This window comes from Sparus aurata, chromosome 5, assembly GCF_900880675.1.
Source record: "Sparus aurata chromosome 5, fSpaAur1.1, whole genome shotgun sequence".
NCBI lineage: Eukaryota > Metazoa > Chordata > Actinopteri > Spariformes > Sparidae > Sparus > Sparus aurata.
Genome location: NC_044191.1, coordinates 10,539,688 through 10,561,771, shown reverse-complemented (window position 1 = coordinate 10,561,771; position 22,084 = coordinate 10,539,688). Strand labels below are relative to the sequence as shown.

General features: G+C 43.1%; 2 protein-coding genes across 3 annotated transcripts in view; one reads left to right on the top strand and one right to left on the bottom strand.

Moving 5' to 3' along the window:
- bin3 (bridging integrator 3) overlaps positions 1–3,355 on the top strand; it is a 33,294-nt gene extending 29,939 nt beyond the window's left edge. The window contains exon 9 of the mRNA XM_030415858.1: positions 1,855–3,355. Within this exon, the coding sequence (XP_030271718.1) occupies positions 1,855–2,001 (147 nt within the window). The 3' untranslated portion in view covers positions 2,002–3,355. The remainder of the gene's footprint in view (positions 1–1,854) is intronic.
- A 255-nt stretch (positions 3,356–3,610) lies between these two features.
- Positions 3,611–21,685, bottom strand: acsl2 (acyl-CoA synthetase long chain family member 2). 2 transcript variants are annotated; one of them, XM_030415856.1, is made up of 21 exons: positions 21,550–21,618; positions 18,726–18,882; positions 15,361–15,611; positions 15,156–15,270; positions 13,988–14,052; positions 13,796–13,897; positions 12,415–12,514; positions 10,638–10,816; positions 10,481–10,513; positions 10,229–10,280; positions 9,998–10,071; positions 9,600–9,677; positions 9,388–9,522; positions 9,135–9,269; positions 6,538–6,706; positions 6,341–6,429; positions 5,202–5,318; positions 4,968–5,111; positions 4,784–4,885; positions 4,602–4,673; positions 3,611–4,507 (listed from the first exon to the last, which is right to left on the bottom strand). In XM_030415856.1, the coding sequence occupies exons 3-21, from the start codon at positions 15,607–15,609 to the stop codon at positions 4,367–4,369; spliced, it is 2,151 nt and encodes a 716-aa protein (XP_030271716.1). In that variant the 5' UTR covers positions 15,610–15,611; positions 18,726–18,882; positions 21,550–21,618; the 3' UTR covers positions 3,611–4,366. The 2 variants fall into 2 exon arrangements, with proteins under 2 accessions (XP_030271716.1, XP_030271715.1); XM_030415855.1 differs by lacking the exon at positions 18,726–18,882 and having other exon boundaries at positions 21,550–21,685.
- Between the last annotated feature and the right edge of the window lie 399 nt (positions 21,686–22,084).

Here is a 22,084-nt window from a genome sequence, read left to right as displayed (position 1 = left end):
CTTATTAGTCACACTGGGGCTATTTTATTCTGTACACATTATCTCTATTCATGTAGCTCACGCCACATGAATGAGCATTTACACATGTTTACACACACACAGACACACACAGACACACACACACACACACACACACACACAAAAACACACAGAGCCACACGTGGGTGGCCAGAGGACCGGTGGACCTCATCCCCAGCCTTGCAGCATGTGCTCGGTTTCATCCTCCACTCCCTTCTCTCCCAGCCGCTGTTGCTGCTCAGCTCCCAGCGGCAGCAGGAAAAGGCACAAAGGCTGCCTTTGTTGTGAGCCTTGAGCTTCACAAGCACAAGTCCTTTCCAGCGACTGTCAGTAGGACACTTGGCGTGACCGGGTCCACCTGTACAGATGTTGATGAATTAAGACATTGTCTTCTTTCTCTCAGTTTTGCATTCTCTGCTGCATGTGTTCATTGTGAAAAAAGAAAAGATTACTTTCCTTGTCCTTCTTCCAGTTAATTTCCTTTGTTTCCTGAAACAGTGGTCACGCATTGTTAAGGATGCAACTTAAATTATTCATCATTTTTGTAGGCTAAGAGGTCAAAGTGTAACTGCTCTGTATAAATATTAAGCAGCTGGGACTATGGTATGTTAAAATGCCCAGACAGAAGTCATGTAAATTGAAGCTCTGCTTTACCCAAAGGCTCCTTTTTGTATCGTAGGTGGCCACAGTTGTGTGCGGCTGCGTTTACTCCTCGTGGTGACTCGACTAATTGTAATAGTAGAGTGTCTCTGCTGCAGAGGGCACCCAGACACTGATCTGGTGTACATTATCATCACTGGTCATATGGGCATTTCCGATGGCCCTGTCAACAAGCCACTTTTTGGAAAAAAAATATCCGCTTTACCCCCACAAACAGCAGTAACCTGATACTTATGGCCCACTCATGTGGTTTAGGTGGCAAATATTGGTATAAACATACAAAGATCTTTCAGACTGAGCATTTAAAGAGGCTTGTACAGTGTGGTTTAGAAACTTTTTTCCCTTTTGGCTGACAATGTGAAGTCTCCTCATGACATAGTGAGACGAATGTTATTTCTATATAAGATGAATGATTCTTAGTTTATTTCCAACTTGACCTTATACTGTTTGGGCCCTTAGCAAGTCGATGAGCATTTCTCCCACTGGTATCTTAGTTGGTGTCTGCCTACAATAGGACACATGTGCTATTTCAGAGAAGCCAACAATGCCCCCATAAGAGCAAGGTATTGTATGCATCGCAGCATGAATAAATATTGGTGTGTGTGTGTGTGTGTGTGTGTGTGTGTGTGTGTGTGTGTGTGTGTGTGTGTGTGTGTGTGTGTGTGTGTGTTTCAAGGGGTTGTATTTCCCAGTACTTTCATTCTCTGCCTACTCTTCTGGAGTCTTGTAATGTGATTAAAGTCTATTAATCATCAAAGCAACTCTCTAGGGAGCCTGACTCATGAACTAAGGGGAAGAAGCAGGGGTGGGAAGTGTCAAGAAAGCTTTCAGTGAACACTCTCTATCTCTTGTTCAGATTGGGAGAGAAAAGCAGGGTCACTACCCACTGAAATGCTGGGTTTTTGGGGGCTTTGTCGGAGTTGTTTGATATCTGTGGGCTCCCTCTTCTCCTCTCGAATCACTTCTCATTAGCCGGGATGAAGAGGTATAAGACCAGCAACTTCCGACTACTGTTAATAAAAGTGAGGTTAGATTGAGCGGGTGAAGCAGAGTTTGGATTTTTCCAGAGAGGCATTCAAGAAAGATCTGTGGATTGACCCTGTCTGGTATTATGACGGGACAAATTTTTCTCTGCCATCACAGACACTGTTCCTTTTTTCTCTTCCTGCCCCCCAGGTGGTCTATTTCACCGAAATGTACAAGGTCTTCAGCGAGTTAACAGACCAGATCGACCAGGCAGGGTTAACTGATGAGCAGAGGGAGAGGGAGACCGAGGCCAAGCTCAGCGAGTTGCGTGCTCTGTCCATTGTCGCCGATGACTGAGGGAGGAAAGCCGCAAAAAACGGGAAGAGCTCCTTTCATGCCGCTCTGTGAATGGATTGCACTCTTTTCAGGCTCCTTCCTTTGCGCAGATCAAACGGACAGCGGCGGCCTTAACCTGATTATCAGCTTGTTTCCATGCAGCCTCATCAACCCCCATTCCTCTTGCACTACACTCCCATGTTTCATTCTCAGACTCTCTGCAACTCAAAGCAGCTGAAATGCCACATTAACGAAGCCATCAGCCAAGTGCATCATTATAAGCCAATATGTTGTTTTTTTTAGTAAAGGAATCAAACAGTTCTCGTCAGAACTAATTAACAGGGTTACACTTCTTGGTTTCGGAGATGTCTACGAGCATTTGTTTCTAAAGTAGGAATTAGCAAGGACATGTTTTTATTAGTCACATTGTCTTTGTTACCAACAATCTGTGCAACATAGTTTTTATCACCCAACTTTGAAATTATAAACACTACAAACTGAATGTTATGTACCACAGGTTATCAGCAAGAAAATGTATTTCTGTATTTTGGCCTTTGCTGATTATATCTGAGTTGAGCTGTGTGCCATGTTTTGTGAGGGCTTTTTATTGGGGTTAACGGGATGATAATTGGTCACATCACCTGTGCTTAATGTGCCTATTTTGTCCCGACTGTGGATGTAACATAAACACCAACTTGTGTGAAGTGGGACTGTGCCTTTGCAGCGATGTTGAAAGGTCGACCACTCAGGCTGCCGTTGAAGTCCAATCGCTGTCCAAAACAAAGGCTGCTGCTCCCTCTAGTGGAAAATACTGATCATGACATAGTTCCTTTTATTCACACCATCCATTATTTGTTCTGTTGTTGTAGTCTGTTTGCAAAGCCGCTCACACATTGTTGACACTCTAGAAGAAGTCCTTTGACTTTTTTTCTGGTTTTCTTAAGTTTTGGACCAAATCATACTGTCATTGCACTCCTTTGTTTCCACCTTTACCAGGTACTGCGTCAGTATGATGAACAGACTGGTTAATGGGGCTAAATGGTAATGTAGACACACTGATTGCTCCTGTATCATGTCAATGGGATTTTTTGGAAGAATCTGATTATTTATGCTTTGACAGACATGTTTGATTGACTGTCTTTGTGTTCTGCAACACAGACTGTTTGAGTTACATGTCAACTGTATTAATGAAGGTGTTTTTCTAAATAATTAAGTTCAGTTGTAGTAGTGTTGTTGTTTTTTTAACTAAGTGCATACTTTAACATTAGAGTTGGTTTTATTTAGGGTTTTAAATGTATCAATACAATCTGTGATATGACAATGCTGTCATCGCAATTTATAATCGATCATGTAATAAATTAACTGATAACAGCAACCATGTCTAGATCTGCACTGTGAACCACATACTGCTGTATCATGTATAGGTTTCATCATTGGGGAAGGGGGGGACACATATTGAGCAGAGGTCAAACTTTATTTCCTGCATTCTAGTGTTTTGTGTTTGTTTTTGTTTTTTCAAATGCACCGCTTGATGCCGTTTCTGCATCTTTAAGAAGTTGAGATATCCATTTGTGAGGTCTTTGCTCTTAGAGGTGTAAAATTAGAGTTAAATCACACAAAAGAGTTAGCATCAGTTACTAATCTTTATTTCTGTTCAGTTTTTACTTCACTGGAATTATTCAGTAGGGTCCTGTCAACAATTCTCAATACAAGCAGTATTTACATCCCTTTTTTTTTTTTTTTTTTTTTTTACAATCTGCTGCTGGTCAAAACCCTCATTAGTTTTGATAGTTTAGCTTCAGGTGAGGGATGAAATACTCACACTGAACTGATTATAAAAATGCACAGCCACCAGGCTATGATCAAGGATGTTCAAAAGCTTATTTCATGGCGGCCCAAGAGCCCAACAACCGTAAAATGAAAAAAAAACCTACCGTTAATGCAAGTTCTGTGAGCAACAATGCCCCCAGTACACAGGAGGGCAGCCTGAATTAAACATCTAACTTTACATCTCCGCAAGTTGCTTCCTAAAAACTTCTGTGATTCTTATCTCTACAATTGAATAATAATTTATTCATCAGTTAAATCTCCCAGTGAATCACAACACTGACTTAGTGACAAGGACAAAAAGAAATCTTGTTTGGTCCCATTCGGTCTTAATTTTCATGTGAAGAGTTAAAACAATACACACGAGCAAACAAGTGGACGTCAATTCAAACTTCGCTGAAGCAAAATACCAAAACTCCAAAAATATATCCAGTTGTATATTTTAGATAAGGCACTGCTGGAGGTTTTTTTTTTTTTTTTTGTTTATTATTTTCTTCTGTCCCATTTTTTCCCTTATTTGACATCAGTCAGCCCCAGGTGAGTTACTGAGCGGAGTCCTTCAAATGGCGGTCTTGCTGTACATGCTTGATATTTGTTCCTGGAAGACTCTGCGGATGTCTGCACGTCTACTTTTCATGGTGGGGGTGAGAAGGCCGTTGGCGACGCTGAACGTCTCGGGATGCAGATGGAGGTCCTTCACCTGAGCAGACGGAAAGGTAAGACACAGTCACAACAGCTCAGTGCTTGGATGTTTGTTGCTGACAAATGTTAATTAGTGGCAGCAGACTCCTCACTTGTTCAAAGGACTTCAGCCCTGCTTCCTTCCCCACAGCTCTCATGTCCTCTAATACTGCCTTCTTCACATCCTGTTGGAAGATCACAAATCCAGTTGGTTGTTTTGGAATGCCCACAGTGCACACAGATACAGTAATGTAAAGTGGTTAAGAGTTATGAATTTTAGGTTTATAATACATACAGGATTCTGGCACAGCTCTTCATGTGATCCAACAATCCCTCTATCTTTAGCCCAGTCAACAAACACCTCAGGGTCAGGCACGACTATGCCTATGAGGAAAGACTGGGAACACAAAATGTGAGAAAATTAGAAAAGGAGCTTACTTTACGGCTTTGAATCGAACTGCACATGGATTACGCCGTACCTGTAAACTATCTCCGTGCACGAACACCTGCAGCACAGGAACACAACGCATGTAGACGTTTTCTATCTTCTCTGGAGCGATGTACTCTCCCTGGGACAACTTGAAGATGTGCTTCTTCCTGTCAATGATGCGTAGTGTCCCGTTCTGGCAGAGGTAAACACACATTTGCTCACTAACAGGAGACTAGAAGATGATGCATGTCGCCAACAGAATGATTACTGTGTACAATCTTACAGGGAGCCACTGGCCCACGTCTCCAGTGTGCAGCCAGCCGTCACTGTCCAAGGCTTCAGAAGTCCTCTCTGCGTCCTTCAGGTAGCCTCTGAACACACTGGGGCCTTGAACACAGATCTAATGGTACAAAGCAGTGACAAGTGTCAGTGGGCATCACACTATCTGGCAATATGTGCGGTGCAATCACAGTCACAAGTATAAGTTCACTCAAAAAATGACTTTTCAGTTATCATCAGCTTCACAGCAAAAGACTGGGACTTATTAAATCGTAAAAAAAAATAACCCAAAAAAACACATGAAATGGCTCCATACAGCTCGTCTACTATAATCAAAGTCTCAGGTACCTAGTTTTTAAAAGTTTTTAAAGCTGAAAATTTTCACTGTAGCCGCTAAGCTACAAGCATCCTATCCGAAGTGCGCGCTGTCAATAACTTCTTTTCAAATCGATTTGGGATCTCAGGGCTTCCGGAGATTCGGATTACGTGGGACCAGCTGCATGTCCCGAACGACTTCAGTTGTTTAGGTGAACGCTGCAACACAGTTTTGCTGTTAGGTTCCAGAAATATTTCGTGGACTACGCAACTTCACCCGACTTTCCGTCAGCATGTTGGTGACCAGATAACGACTGAATTTTCATTTCTGTCAAACTTTTCCTTTCATGGGACATTACAGGTGAAAACATTTTTTCACGCACTGGTCAATTTTGAGGCTTTTGCTTCCATACCGTCTTATTTCAGACTGCTAGAAAGAAAATTTCCAAAATAAACATTTAGGTGTTTATTTTAGTTGAGATTTCGGTTGTGGAAATGTAAGCAAATGAGTGCCACTAAATTTGAAAGCCTCACTTGCATATTGCAATATGATAATATGATAAAATGTGCTCGCTTAAGTTCGTTATCAACCGGGGAAGTTTCGAGACGGTTTATGCTGCAGACCATTTTTTGGCTAAAAATATATATGGAATTTTAAAATGCACATCACTAAAGGCCGTTTTCTCCCAACGATTTTTTTCGTCCCTTATACTTGGAGCCAGGAATCTCAACTTCAGCAGCACTTACATATAGTAAACTTTCCAGTCTTATTACTATCTTATGCGTTTTTTTTTTTTTTTTTACGGCTGTGAACTTCTTCTAGCTCACCTCTCCATCTCCGTTCTTAGCGTAGTAGTTCATATCCGGGATGTCAACCAGCTTCACCATGGCACAGGGCAGGGGAGCACCAACGTGACCTGATAAAGACGCATCACCATAGCAGCTGAGGACAGGATTAAGCAGCAGTGGCACAGAAACATCATTCATTTAAAGCAGACAGTTTGGGAATAAGCTAATGGTCATACCTGCGCTCCAGTCTCCTGGCATAGAGAAGGTGCACCCTGCGGTGCACTCTGTCTGCCCGTAACCCTCGAAGATCAGACAGCCCAGAGTGGCTCTGAGGAAAGACAGCACCGTGGGGGAGATGGGAGCTGAAGCGGTCAGGACGAACCGCAGGTTGCCTCCTAAATTGGCCTGAAACACAGTTGATGCAAGCGGTATGTGTGTTAAAAAAGTTCAAATACAATCATGTTGTGGGTAAAAGCGAGATTCCATTCTAGCCGCATGTTCAGCTTCGACCATATTTTCCCATCTGCATTGAGCGCAGCGGGCCAAAATCTCTCAGTTCTTGCTCGTCTGTGTTCTTGCTTCTCCAATACACTCCCACTGGACCAATATGCTCTGGGTGATTTTGGCATTGATCGCTGGAGAAGTGCTACTCTTGTAAAGTTTGGATGCAATTTTATTGACTCTTTGCAGGGCTGATAGTCTACATGTACGGCTGTATTAAGTGCTGTGCAAATATAAATAGTGACAACTGCAGAGTGCTGGATTAACTAAAAATATGTCATTAAAGGCTGACAACCAACGTGTAGTAAAAGGTTGTTTGGTGATTGATTCATCCAGGGGGTCGAGTGTAAACCAGCCGTGATGTCAGTCATCGGTTTGTGGCCCTCAGGAACAGCGCTGGGATTTGAAGCCAGATTGACATATTGGCATACACTGCAAGAAGGGCCATCTTAACACTAAGTATATAAACAATGAATACAAGGTGGGTCTTGCCTGTGTTAAGTAAAATTAAATTCAGTCAACGAAACAAGTGAAAATGTCTATATCTCATTCAAATGTTGCCTTCTAGGTGTCTGTGTTTTTTATCAAGTGTAATGAGATATTTTGACTAGACATTAGGCAAATATACTGAGAACGAAGCAGCTGTATAATTCACTGGCATTTCTTTCCGAGCATCACGACAACCTCACAAAATGACTCATTTCACAATCAGAATTTAAGACATTTTGGTCCAATCACATTTGGAAAGTCTAGAAGAACTGCATGATTAAATTGTTTCGGTGCTAGACTGGAAGTGAGCTGCTCAGCTGGGACCCAGGAAGTGAAACCTCTTCAGATGCATCCGACACCGTTTCCAGATTAGGGGTGGTGTAATATCGCAAATATTCACAATAGCCACGATATTTTAAAAAATTAGATATTAATATTGAGTTTATAAAACAATTATGATAACATTGTCTAAAGAATCCAGCAAATATGTTGATCTGTTTGTTTTTGAGTTCATTCGGTTGCCTTTACAAAAGTAGAAGTAGAAGCTGACTGCAACTGTTCCCCCCCCCCCCCCCCCCCCCACAGTTACGGTTACAGACTCACTCCACCTCTAAAGTATTTTGAGGGTAATTTATTTCCCCCCAAAAAAGAGACAAAACACACAGCAAACAAAGTTAAAGATAGATTTGATTGCTAGCATTTTTTTTTCTTCACATTTCTACAGATATCGCAATAATAATGGGCCTCATTCACCAATATCTTCTTAAGAATCTTCTTAGATTCTTTCTTAAGTTGTTCTTAAGAGGTTCCTTAAGAAAACCCTACGTCAGATCCACCAACTCGTTCGTAAGCCTCAGAATTGTTCGCAGCTGTGTTCTTACATTGATGAAAGCCGTAGCAGCAATATATATGCCATTGTTTTGCGGGCCTTGGATGGAGAAATGCCACGTATAAATAGGGAGGGGGGGGGTTACTAATTGATGGCATGTTTCCAATTTACTTGATTTATCTTAAATCATTGGCACATTTAATTTATTTTAGAATTTAAATTATTTGTAAATGACCAAAAATATGAAATAAATAAATATGACAGAATTATCACTGTAATATTGCATTTTATTGAACTACACAAGAGAAAAAAACACAACCATGCCAACATTTCGGCACGGAAATGTGCGTAAGAGTACTCCTGAGTGTTCGTAGGATTTGTTCTTGCCTAAGAAAAAATCCTAGATAAGAAAAAATTCATGAATGCCACAATCTTCGTAAAATCTTAGTAACTGGGACTTAAGAACAAATTTGTTCGTAAGAACGGTTCATGAATGAGGCACATTGTTATCGTGAATTCATTCAGCCACAATAATGGTGTTAGCCCCAATTCTGATTTCCCTCATTAGATCCAGGGTTTGGAAGCCTTGAGTTTCGCATTATGGTCGCCACCATCTTGTTTTTTTTAGAGCCAGAAGCGGCCACATCTGGACGAGTGGGTGCAGCTGGGGGGGATTTTCTGATTGGATCTGACTTGGACCCCAAAGACATGCCATGGTAGCGACTTGTCAATCACTAGATAGCCGCACCCCAAAGCAGACCCTGCTTTATCATGTACTTTACTCCAAACATAAGTCACAGAATGAACATCATGCCGTTTTATGAAGACCTGAGACTAGTGACCGAGAGCATAAACACCATGTGGAAAACACTTCACTGAGGTAATAAATAAAGTAAGAAGAAGGGTCATCTTCTCCAAAGTGGACATACAACCAAGCTTCTTTTTGAAACCAGTGGAGTCGCCTCCTTCTGGCCACTTTTCAGATCAGAAAAATGCTGGAAATGGGCAACTGACCTGAATCCTGTTGAAGACCAGTTTGTCCCACAGACTGTTGTTACGTACGACCCCGCTGCTGAGCTCGGCCTGCTTCCTCCTCACAGCGTAATGAAGCAAAGCCCGTCGCAGCGGAGAGGTGACAGAACCCAGGATCTTTAAAGAAATCAGAGAGAGTGCACAAAAACAGAGGCAAACTTTGAATCATAACCGAAGAGGAACAATTGTACCCTAGACACAGCAGTAAATATGACACGTGAGTTTATTTACTGACCTTGTCGTAGATGCGATTGAGCAAACGAGGCACAACAGGAAAGAAGGTGGGTTTGAGAGTTTTAATGTCATCCATGAGCAGAGAAATGTCGCCTTGGTAGAAACCTACTCTGGCCCCGTGGCAGAACATCGAGACCTGTGACAGAGATGGACTTTAATTTGGGGTTTGCGCACAGACAAACACGAGGAAGGCCTGAGAAGAGGTCCCGCTACCTGAATCATCCTCTCAAACATGTGGGCCAGCGGCAGGTACGAGATCGACACATCCTCCTGTCGGATCACAAACGAACCCTGAGAGGAAACGAGAGATGAGATGAGCAAGGCACAGGGGAGAGATAAAAGTTCAGGCGGCGGCATACGGTGAAGCCTCGCAGGCAATCAAACATGCTGTATGGCTTTTTCAGCAGCAGTTAGATAGCAGAATCTTTATACAGGGGCAATTAGTTAAAGTACCTTGCGGCGACAGGGGCAATCAAACAGCCAATTAATCATGCCATTAGACACAGCAGGGAGAGGGACAGCTTTGAGATACAGAGACACAAGCAGATGGGAAGTGATGCTAGCTGTAAGGCTGTTCTCAATTAGACAAGGAGGTGGAAGTGTAGACAGACCTCCAGGATCTTAATGACAGAGGAAGTGTTGGAGGCGATGTTTCCGTGGGTGATCATGGCTCCCTTGGGCTTCCCTGGATAAATAAACAAGACATTATTGCAGTGCCCTGCGCAGCAAAGGAAACTAAAGCGGTGCCATAAAGAAAGGGTTGTTAGTGGGCACTGAAGGACACTTCTCTAATGATGTGAGTGAAGGGTAATTATGCAGAGTCGAATGAAATCAGACGGTACCTGTGGTTCCACTGGTGAAGCAAACCACGGCCAGATCCTGAGGCTGGGGCGGCTACAGCAGGCAGCAATAAAATATAAGACAACAGGCTTCCTCCACTCTTAATTTGAGCCACGTTTACAAGTGAGTGTTAATGATATCTTATGGGACAGGAGCAACTATAAAACTGTCATCCGAGCATTTAGAGGGGGATTAGCTATTTACTGTGACCAGTTTGATGCGGTGATGTAGCAGCTGAGAGACGATAAACTCACCACGGGATCTTTGAGGTTCTGCCTTCCCAGCTCCTAAGATGTGGACAAAGAGGAGTTCTGCGTATCAATTTACACATCACCATCGATGACTAAATTAAAGGGGATAATCTTAAAATGGGTCTGCATTACAGGGATTTAGTATTTCCACCCTGCTCACCATGAGCTGCTCCAGTTTCAAAACCTCCACCTCGCAGTCCTTCGCCCTCTCCACAAAGGCATCGCTGAAATCATTAAAGAGGACCAGGCAGGAGAGCGTCGGAGTCACGCCTTTCTCCTTGTTCTCCAGCATGGACGCTGCCTTCTCCTCGCGGTCACAGATCACCAGAGAGATCTCGGCTTAAAAACCCACACAGATGAGACCAACTTCAGTGTCAGCGCCACAAGAGTAAAATAACTGACGCCCTCGAAAGCTCAAGGAAATTAGAATACCGTCTACATAATAAATGTCCACTATATAGAAATGAAGCATTGTATATGTTGGTGTATATCCGTAGTATTGAGTGCATTTAAAAAAGAAATTATAGTGACTGAACTTATACTGTAGTGTGTTTACTACTGACATTATAAAGGAAATGGTGCCCCCAAAGTGAGAAATCAGTGGTTGTAACTCTCGCAAGCTCAAAGAAGCTCTGCTACTTTTTCACAGACTATGAAAAATGTATTAATTAGTCATTTTTGAAATAATAGTTTTGAAATCACATTACCGCACTTTGGGTCCAAATATTTAACCAGTGGTGGGGAGTAAACAGTGATGGATGTAACTAGTAATGTACTTCAGTAACTATTTTGAGGTAGATTTCTGCTACATTCACTCCACAACTCTTTGGAGGCAAATACCCCTCTTACTCCACTACATCCATTAATTACAAGTAACTTTCAAAACTGCGTGCATTGCGTCAAAGCCGAAGTCGCAGATCTTTTAAATAGTTGATTGAATCTGCAATTGGAAGGAAAAAAAAAACGAATAAAAAAAACAAAAACTGACCACTGATTCTGATCATCTGATTAATGCTGAATATCGGCCAAGAAAATAATCCAGTGGGGATAGAATACAGAATATACATACATACATAATTTAATTCAGTACATTTAATATCAAAGTTTGTTTTGGCTCCAGAGGAAGATGCATGTGATCTGATAAATTGCCTCCAATGATGAAGTGGCTAAATTGCATTGTGGGTAATGTGCCAGGTTTTGAAAGGCGGTCTGCCAGTCTAGCATCGCACCCCTACATCAGTGAAAACTAATTATCGAAATGCATACAGCAGAACCAGAGATCTCAACTTTTTGATTCCACGCATTCTTCGTACTTTTCAAAACACGACGCCTACATTACCTACAATGCAATTTAGCCAGTGAGTGACATCACTGGAGTCAGATTACATGCAGCTTCATCCAGGGCCACTAACGGCTTTATACCACTTTTTTCACATGTCCCATAGTACTCCCCACGACCTGTAAACACAATTTACTGTGTAAAATAGGTGGAATTACCCTTTAAATGTGAATCCAGTGGTTCATAACTATCTATGAGATGTTGAAGAGCTGTCAGCCGCTCTACCAAAGTATCATTGCCCTTTTCGACAAAAAGGCGGTGAAATAATCAAATATTTAAAAAAAAACAAAGATTAGAGAAATGAAAAAAAATACTTATTTGTACAGCAGAACTTAGTTTTTTCATCACCTGCTAGCCAGTACTCTTATTTTTGACACCTTGAGTACATTTAACTGATAATGCCACTATGCTTTACTTCAGAAAGCAGGACTTATACTTGTATGCAGTATTTTTACGTACACTGCTCAGACAAATACCTATTAATTACGTCAGATCATCTATTTTCTCATTTTAATATGAGAGGCTGGCAGACATATGAGAGGTGAACTATTCCTTTAAATAATGAGGACGTCTCATCCACAGTGTTTTTATGACTCACCCATGTTGAGGATGTGGACCATGGCCTCCGGCCCCAGTGTGTCGTACAGAGGCACCACAGCCATGGAGTACGTGTAGCAGCCCAGCTCTGAGATGACCCACTGCCACCAGAAGAGGGAGACAAAGCAGCACCGTTACCCTTTTTTCACACGCCACAGAGTACCTGCTGAGTTGGGTATCTGCGCAATGGGGAGTCTCGATCATCATGGCCGTGGATTTTGTGTTTACAAAACTAAATTAAAAAGATAAAAACCACCACTCAGTATGCAGATTGGTCTGATGGGAGGTTAAGAGCTCTGACGGCGCAGAAAATTATCTTTCACTTTCAGTCAACACAGGAATGACAAAAAAAAAAAAAAAGGCTTTGCCCCACGGATATATTAAAAACAACGATTATGGAGCAGACATGCTCCAATATTAACTGCCCTGAAGACCCACATTCACCAAAGCGGCCTGCGCTCAATAAAGGCAAACGCGCGTTCAGGCCAGACAGTGAAAAACAAATCATTTCATTTTCATACCAGGATTAATAGAAAACAAGATGATCCTGGGCTCCTCGTGTGGGATGATCGTTCACACATACCTCAGTGCAGATTTGCGAACGAGGATATATTAAATGCTGAAATTAAGTTCACCAAAAAATGAAAATTCAGTCATTATCTTCTCTCCCTCTGTGCCGATGGAAAGTCTGGGGAAGTTTCATCGTCCACCAAACATTTGTGGAGCTTCACAGCAAAACAGAGTTGCAGCATTCTTTAAGATAACTGACATTTAGACGGGGACTTTTAAAAACGTGAAACAACAGCTGAAAAGAAACATAGAATAGCTCCATGCAGCTCGTCGGGCACGATCCAAGTCTGATCACAAATTGATTTGAAAAGACGTTATTTACACTCGTTTCACAGCAGAAATCTCGGCTGTGGCTGCTGAGCTAACACTTTTAGCCTGTACCCTGTCTGAAATGGCAGCATGAGCTCAATCACACATCAAGGGTGTTAAATAACATCATTTCAAATCACTTGGGGATCTCAGGGCTTCTGGAGAACTGGAATACACTGGATGAGCTGTATTGAGCCATTTTGTGTTTTTGCAGTTGCAGTTACATTCCTATCGACATAAGCTGTAAGGCTGATTTGCTGCAAAGCTCCCTAAAATGCTTTGTGGACTACGAAACCTAATTTCTTCAGGTGAACTTATTCCTTTAAGTTCGAGCCACCGTTTTGAACTAAACAGCTGAGAATTTTAATAATCAAAAAATCCTGAGAAGAGGTAGGATCCATCCATGTTTTAAAAGTCATCTCATCGATTCTAAAGCTGACAGGAAACCAACCACTGTGAGAACAAACGCCATATTAAAAAATATAAAACGATACAGTTCATACCTCTGGTCTGTTCGGTGCGAAGATCCCAACAAACTGCTGCGGGTTCGGCTGGCAGCCTTTGGCCAGCAGCCCAGAGCCCAGCAGCCGGGCCTTCTCCGCCACCTGAGGGGTTGGAGATGTTCAGTCAGCAAACAGCAAAGACAAACAAACGAAAGAGAAGTGCTGAGGATGAAACATTAACACGTGTCAGACCTCGGTGTAGGAGATCCACTGGTAGGGCTGCCCAGGCTTTCTGTAGCCAAGACACGGGCAATCACCTGAGGGACGGGACAGTTACAAACATCATCATCGTCATCATCAGTTAGAGTAAGATTTATAGAGAATGCATCACAGGATATAAAACACTGTGTCCATCATAAGGACATGTTTGTCATGGAAATTCATTGTTCTCGTCCTGGTTATTGTTGTCAACCCATATAACCACCAATTTCAAAACTCTCAAGCCTTCGTTATCACATCTTAAATGTTGCTGGAAAAGCAACTGCAATACAATAAAGTTTAGAAAATTCCTTTAACCATCAATCAATCAATGTACATTGTTACTTGGTTTGTTTTTTCCCCAGCTGCTCATATCAACCTTGACTGTACGTTTTGATCGCAATTATTTTATTCTTGCCACCAGGAGACGACAAACAAGTATGTCGACTGGCTCACGGTGTAGCGCAGCACATGAAATGGGATTACGTGACTGAGATGACTAAGGTAACTGTGCTCTGGTAAAGTTACAGGAGAAAAAAAATGTAATTAGATTACAAATACATTGAGTAAAACAGGGGATTACTAGCAGGATTACAACAGGTAATAAGTAACTATCAGAATACATTTTTAAAGTCCTGCATTTTAAAGGGTTTGTTTCATTATCAAAACAGATATTAAAAGACGTTGTGCTCACATGAGTGATCGATTATGGAGACCGAACACCGGATGTGATGATAATTAGTCCTTTTTCAAGGAGATTAAAGCATATTCCTAACCTTGAAAAAATTTTTTTTTTTTTTTTTTTTTTTTAAATTAAGCATTTTTTAAACTTTCAAGACATTGTATGAAACCCTGAAAACTACATCCCTCGATTCATCAATAAATTACATGTTGAGATATGGATTTCAGGATATCGAGCCTTGTCCAGAAACTGCTTTCTCTTCAGTAACTTTTGTGTATTCGTCTTAATGATACGGAGCACAATAATCCTTCATAAGACTTTAGGTCATTCGAGTTTTTTTTTTTCCCATCAACACAAAATAATGTAATCCTTAAAACTGGAAGGATGACAGGACTCAGTTTTTATCCTCGCCCTTGATGGAAGACATGAATCAAATGTGGGATAAAGTTCAGTGAAAATGCGTCGTGAACGTGTCTCCACCTGCGATCCTCAGGCCTCTCTGGAACATGTCGTAGAACGTCCTGGTGTCGTCGTAGTAAAACTCCAGCAGTGAGTCATCTTTGAGAAGAGCCGACCGCCTGCAGCTGGGATCTCCCTGTAATAAAACCACTGTGTCAAACACCTCGGCACACTCCTGTGATGATGACCTTTGCTCTGGTCTTAAATGTACTAATGATGCACTCACATCCACAGCTACAGACTGGGCCTGTAGATCACAGGGGGGACGCATTGGTCGAGGACGGTACACCAGCCAGTACGCAGTGAGAGAGGCCAAGGCTCCTAAACCCAGCAGTGAGGAGGGGGACAGAGACAGGGAGGACAGGGAGAAGGAGGACACGGGCAATGTCGGCAGGAGGCTCCAGAAGTCCTCAGATTCAGAGCTTTTGATACCAGCGCTGGAGCGAAGTGACCGTAACCACTCCTGGAAATGCATAACTGAGAGGAGAGAGAGAGAAGAGTGAAACAGGAGGAAGTTATAGGATGTTTTAACACCATTAAAGATCCACTGACTCTGCTGCAGTTTTAAAAATGAGGCATCTCCTGCAGAGGGCACCACACAGTAACATGTCGCAGACTGAGGGGAGTATGTCCTGTTAATATTTCTTCTTCTTAAATCATACACAGTACAAAGTAGAGGGAATTTCCTCAGGATCTAAGCTCCAGAACAAGTCAGCAATTAAGAACAACAAGTAAGTAAGAGGAATAAAGATGATTTTAACAATAAAGTGTAAAAGAACAATAAATATTCAGTACAGTCACTAATCACTTCCAATGATGAATGTGCATCTCAGAAAATTAAAACATAACAATTTAAGAAGATGAAACAATAGTATCATAATATATGCAACCATTTGTCTTTGCTTTGTGTCATCATCCTTTTTTAAATCTAATTTTGCTGTAATGCACTTCGGCACGTCTTTGAACAGTACAAGCAGTACTTATATGAACATACTGTGTACTTATATCAAGATGTACTACTAATATATGAAATCAAGGCCAATATATCAGACAGTGTTATAAATGACAGGCAGCGCGTTACGCTGCATGTCGACCAATGAGAAATTGCAGCACAGTAAAGTAAACTAAGTTTGGTCACACACACAACAAATCAAATATTTGATTGTCGAAATTGTTATCCATGAATTTTTTTTTTTGCAAATAAACAAATCAATTCATGGACTAACCGTCTAGCACTACTTTCATCAGATAAAATGTCATCGTAGATTTCTCTACGACCAAGACGCAGCAGTTCAACGCTTCATTAACAGGAAGAACGATTCTTACTGGTTTGAACAGACGACACGACATCAAACTTGCTTTCGTGTGAAGTTGTATTTACTCTTGAACATCTTACACCCACAACAGCTTCTCTGACCTGCTAATTAAATTACACAAAGATGTCGATGACGGTGTTGATGCCTTCAGGTACTGAACTTTGGTACCGACTGATATGAATCAGTTGTATCAGTGTAATTTGATCGTTACCCTTAAGGGTTGCTCGACTGGCCGATTTGTTTCACTTGTTTAATGCTGCTGGACTGTGGAGGGACAAAGGATGGGACCTAAATGCAGGTTCTTGAGTGTCCCACAGAGCCCCTTTAAAAAGTACTGAGCTCAGTACCCGGACGTGTTGTGCTTCTAGCGGCTGATTTAGCCTCAAGCTGCTTGCTTCAAGTAGAGTCATGAAACGGGCTACAGAGGTCCAGTAACCTCACTTATTTCAAACTCTGCAAATTCCAATTATATTTTTTTCCAGGAAGTGACTTTACTCAAGGCGATTCATCAGATTTTCCACAGTTCTCTCCGGAGCCAAAAAACCTTTATCCAACCTTTCTAACATGTGCAGCAGAGCGCCACAAAGTCCTGTAATACTAGTGTAGTTTCCCTTGAAAACGTCTCCTCGGCACAGCGAACTGTGTTTCTACACTGCAGTCCGATGCAACAAAAAACGAAAAGAAAACGTCATTAAAAGCACCATTCCACTTGTGAAACTGTTAAACACCGGCCTGAGGAGTCTGGTGAAAAGGCTGAACCACACGGGGCCACAGGCTTGGCAGCGCTCAGAGAGAGAGAAGAAGAGAAGAAAGGGCCTGGGCTGTGCGAGGGGGTGAGCGGGTGAGGGGCGGACGGGAGGGGGGGTGGTGGAGTGGAGAGACACCAGGAAGTAATAACGATTGGCTTAACAGAAACAGGCACCGGGGTTACTCTCAGTCATGTTGTAGCACCCTTTCATTCACCAGGGAGAGAGTGGAGAGAGGGAGTCGGGCTGCGTACAGTAGCTAGGGCCTGGTGGTGAGATAGGGTGAGGGGGGAGGACCACCCTCATGACTCCCCTGCCAGACTTCATATCAAAACCGAATGAGAGAGCGAGAACAAACAAACATCGACGGCGTCCACCGACACCCAAACTAAGAATCCACAAACCTGCACTTACGAACCACTTCATCTTCCACCAGGCGAGGAATTCACCTCCCTGAATAAATCTCCGCTTTACCACGTCCAACCCCCCACCCCACCCCACCCCCCCACCCCGAACACCCCTCAACCTCTCACCCACTTTCTCCCCCAGTGCCCAATAGGAGAGGGGATAAAGAATGATATCACATCCCTCCCTGCTCTTTAACCGGGCCGCTCCTGCGCCGCTTCCCTTCCCTTCATGGGCAGACGCAAATGCCACACTCGTCCCCAGAGGATCTACTCTAAGCAACAATTCATCTGAATTAGACTCAGCTGCCATTGTTCCACCTGCTGGGACGACAAATCAGCTGGCGAGCCCCTCCAGTCTTTCACCAAAGAGGTAAATAAATGGAAAACTGGGGGATAAAATGAAATGTGTCACATCAAAAATAAATGACAGTGGGCTGCAAAGAAGGGAGCTTCCTGTTGCCTCTCTCTCCCCGTCGCTCCCTCCTCTCTCACTCCCATTCATAAAGGCCATTGTCGAGGCCCAGACAGGGACCATTGTGCTCCCAGCTTTTACTCCCTGGAAGACACGCCACCAATGAAATGGCACAAACGTGTGAAAATACACAGAGGAAATAAAATGCACCTCCGCAGCCTCTGCTTAAGTTGGGAAACCTCAACGTTTTGGCAGTTCGGACTTGAATTTACAGTCAGCAGGACACACACACACACACGCACGCACGCATGCACGCGCGCACGCACACACACGTTTGAACAATAATAGCCGATTAAAAGTATTTCTGGTGTTAAAGGTGTTTGATCCCACAAGCGCAGTTGTGCAAAGATGGAAAACAACACAGTAAACACAGTAAAACAGGCAGGCGGCCTGAGGCGGTCTGCATGTCTGTGCACATTTACTGCCGCTAACAAGCAGAGACAGAGCTGAGAGCGTAGATGAGAGCTGTGAGACAAAAACAAAGACAGCGAGTGAGAATTTGGAACGTACTGAACGACAGAAACCAAAAACTGGTTTCAGGGAAGAATCTGGCACAAAGTCAATGATAACTTGAACTTTAATGAATCTCAATAAGCCTCATATGAAAGGTAAAAAATGAGCCACATTAATAGAAAAAAAAAAGTGTTTACAATTTGAGATTAAAAGTAATAAGTGTCCTCGTCTCAGGTTGAATCAGATCTTCAATAAGAAGAGGGAGACATCTATTCAGGGTTGCGAGGTTTTCATCGGGCGCTTTCAGTGCGATAAGGAGTGTCAGTTGTCAGCACGGTAAGGCGAAGCCATCTCCTGTGAATTAAAAGGGTCTTGGTCAGAGAGGAGAGAGGAGGACAAGAGTTCATTTCTTGCTCCTTTTCAAACAGCCGCACTCTGTTAAAGTTTTAAATTATTTTACAGGCATTCAAGTCGAGCCTGAGAGCATGAAAAATCAGTCAAGGACACTTTCAACAAATGCTTCCAGATGAGGAAAATTCTTTCAGAGAAAGTCATCTATAGGAGACCAGCCATGCTTTTTTTTCCTGTCCTTCTATGTGTTGCATAGGTTCTTGTGCATGTAAAGGTCTTGAGACTTAAAAAGCCCTAAGTTCACAGCAGCAGAAGCTCCTGTCTACCACAGAAAACACTGCTCCTTAAATGCCTCGTCAGTAGTTCCGGCTTTAATTATGTGACACACTATGTCACCATGTCTCACATTTGCACAATTCACGCAGAATATCACGGTGGAAAGGAAGCAAACTGGAAGCTGAAAGAAAGATAGAGCGTTGCTGGCTCAGGCGTGTGCGCACTGACCAATCAGAGCAGACTGGGTGTTCTTAAAGCTCCTGTTTGTAAAGATGGTAAAACTGACGCTTTGGGTTTCCCAACTCGTCAGACACTGACGGTTTCAGATGGTGGCCAACCCGACCTACAATCCTAAAGCGTCAGTATCTGACGAGTTGGGAAACCCAAAGCGTCAGTTTTACCATCTTACAAACAGGAGCTTTAAAGAGATGGGAGCTAAACAGAGTTTCACGAAGCTGAGAAAACGGATGAGTTTTTTGGGCAGTAAAGTATGTAAAGCTATTCCACCGGTAACCAAAAATTAAATTCTGAACCTGAAAATGAGCTGAATAGGTCTTCTTTAAATGAGGAGAGCTGTTGCTGTAGGGGGACAGAGTTAATGTTAATGAATGCAAAAAGGTTTCTCATCAGAAGCGAGGGAAAGAAGTTCATTTGTCGCTTCTTTTTAAAAAACAGCTACACAACTGTAAATAATTTTTCCGGCCTTTTGGTCGAGCCCGAGAGCAGGAAAAATCTGTCAAGGACGCTTTCAACAAATGAGTCCACTTTAAGTTCTGACCTTAATAATATCCTTTCAGTAACAGAATGTTGTTTCAAGCCATTTTCGTGCAAAATTGAACTCAAAAAGATTAGGTCTACTAGTAGAGCTTGAATTAAGTAATACTCTCCACTCAAAGCGACACTTCTACGTAGAATAGGTCCCTGAATTACACGCAGAGTGATAAGAGGCTCGGTACAGTAGCCTCCAGAGCTTCTGTAGTGATGGGAGCAATGCTGGGGAATGCTTCCCCCTGACCCAGAAAACTACAGGAGGTGACACGGGGAAGGGGGGAGGAGGTTTATATGGCAGAGAGAGAGGCGACAGCGTTCGTGCCCACACCACCACCACCACCACCACCACCACCAGCAGCAGCCGCATCAGCAGCAGCAATGAACCCTGCACACTTTCCATGTGCCCAGAGAAGTGAATGGTCCGATGGAGAGGAGATGAGGACAGAGTTACAGGGAGGGAGGGGGGGAGGGGGGGACACGTGAGGCTGGACTGGGTCAGAGAGAAAGAAAGAATGAAACGCATGGGTGTTTTCCGGCTGTGATTCCCAAATGAAGCGTGAAGAACACAGACACACAACCCGGTCACAATGAAGTGTTACTTGTTCAGGAGGAAGAAGGTGAAGAATACATGAGAAACACCCTCGCTTTCCCCAAGAAGGGCCGTGATGTCTCCTGTCCGGTGGCCTCGAACTCACGTGAAACCAGTCAGGGCCCCGACAGACAATGGAACATTTGTGCGGCCCCAAACTTTCGTGTAACTAAGCAGCACCAGGTTCAAACATCACTATGCAAGGGTGATCTGGCCCGTTTGGGCTTCCTGGCACCACACTCCGTGGATCACTCTTCAGTCAGTGAGTGCCAGCCAAGCCTCAGCTGGCTGCCCCACTGTACCCTCCAACTGTCAAACACTCTGGCGCCTGGCCTGTGTGGACAACTTCTAACATGTTGCATGAAACATCCTGACATGCAGGTGAAGGGAGTTACAACACAGACACACACACGGCTACAAAGTGTGGACACGGGCAGGAGTGAGATTTGACAAAAGAATGCAAGAGCAACTACAGTACAGGGCTGAAAACACTCTCCAGCTATAATTATCCCCAGCTTGCATCAGGGAAACAGAACACCACAGGGCAGCCACACACACATGTGTGCGCCCCTTTAAAGAATTTGGAAGCACACTGCAAAAAATATCTATAAAACTTAAAGAGTCAATGCAAACACTGCCAGAGGGTGAGAGCACCGCGCACACACACAAAAGGTTCTCACACAGAGGAGGCAAAACTGTTGCTGAGAGTCACATCAATGAATGCAGCTTTCCTCAGGACTGTGTGTGGCTGTGCCTCGTCACTGCATCATCACAGGCGAGCTTTAATTTCTTTAAAACTTCCTGCAGCAGTTTGTTAACAGGTTGATTCATCCTCGCGCAGCTCCAGACACCACAACACACTCTCAGCTCGGCAGCCTGGAGACTCAGCACAGCAGCAGGCAAACTTTTCTTAAATCAAGAACCTTCATGTTTTAGTTCGGTTTCCTGGAAGCTGATTAAACTGCTGAAAACACGACACACATACAGAGAAGAAGAAGAAGAAGAAGAAGAAAGAAGGAGCAGACGCGTCTCACCTCTCACAAGGCTCCTGTGTCTCTCCTCAGATTTGGCTCCAAAGTTATTTGAGCAGCGGATCCATCTGAAGCTGATCACGCGTCAAGCTGCAGACTGTGTGCTTTTGTTTCCGGCCACAACCCTTCAAAATAAAACCCCGACAGGCGAACGCATCGTGTGCTCAAGTTTCAGATAGGCTATTAAAGGGTAACTCCGCTAATTGAACACTTTACAGGGTGTTTACAGGTATTAGGGAGGACTACTGCACTTGTGAAAAAAAGTAGTATAAGGCCTTTTGTGGCTCCAGAGGAATCTGCATGCCATTTTAATAAACCTCCAGTGACTCTTAACACATTGTGTCAACATTGTATAAATATTCAGGAAGAATTATTCACAAAAATCTGAAAAAGAGAATGCAAACATTTAAAAATATTTGACAGACAAGTAGAAATTAACCCTGATTTGGGGGGAAATTAAAGAATGTGCAGTGCTGGCTGCCAAGTGTGTCACTTCCTGCCACAACACAAGAGAACAACAGTAGGAAAATAAATGAAT

Bases quoted from the DNA above. Each gene is read 5' to 3' on its own strand.
- acsl2 (XM_030415855.1), bottom strand. From the start codon at position 15,609: ATGCATTTCCAGGAGTGGTTACGGTCACTTCGCTCCAGCGCTGGTATC. The intron at 15,271-15,360 runs GTGAGTGCATCA...GTTTTATTACAG, and splicing joins CCCAGTCTGTAGCTGTGGAT to GGAGATCCCAGCTGCAGGCG. The intron at 10,817-12,414 runs GTGAGTCATAAA...TGGGTTTTTAAG, and splicing joins GGTCCACATCCTCAACATGG to CCGAGATCTCTCTGGTGATC.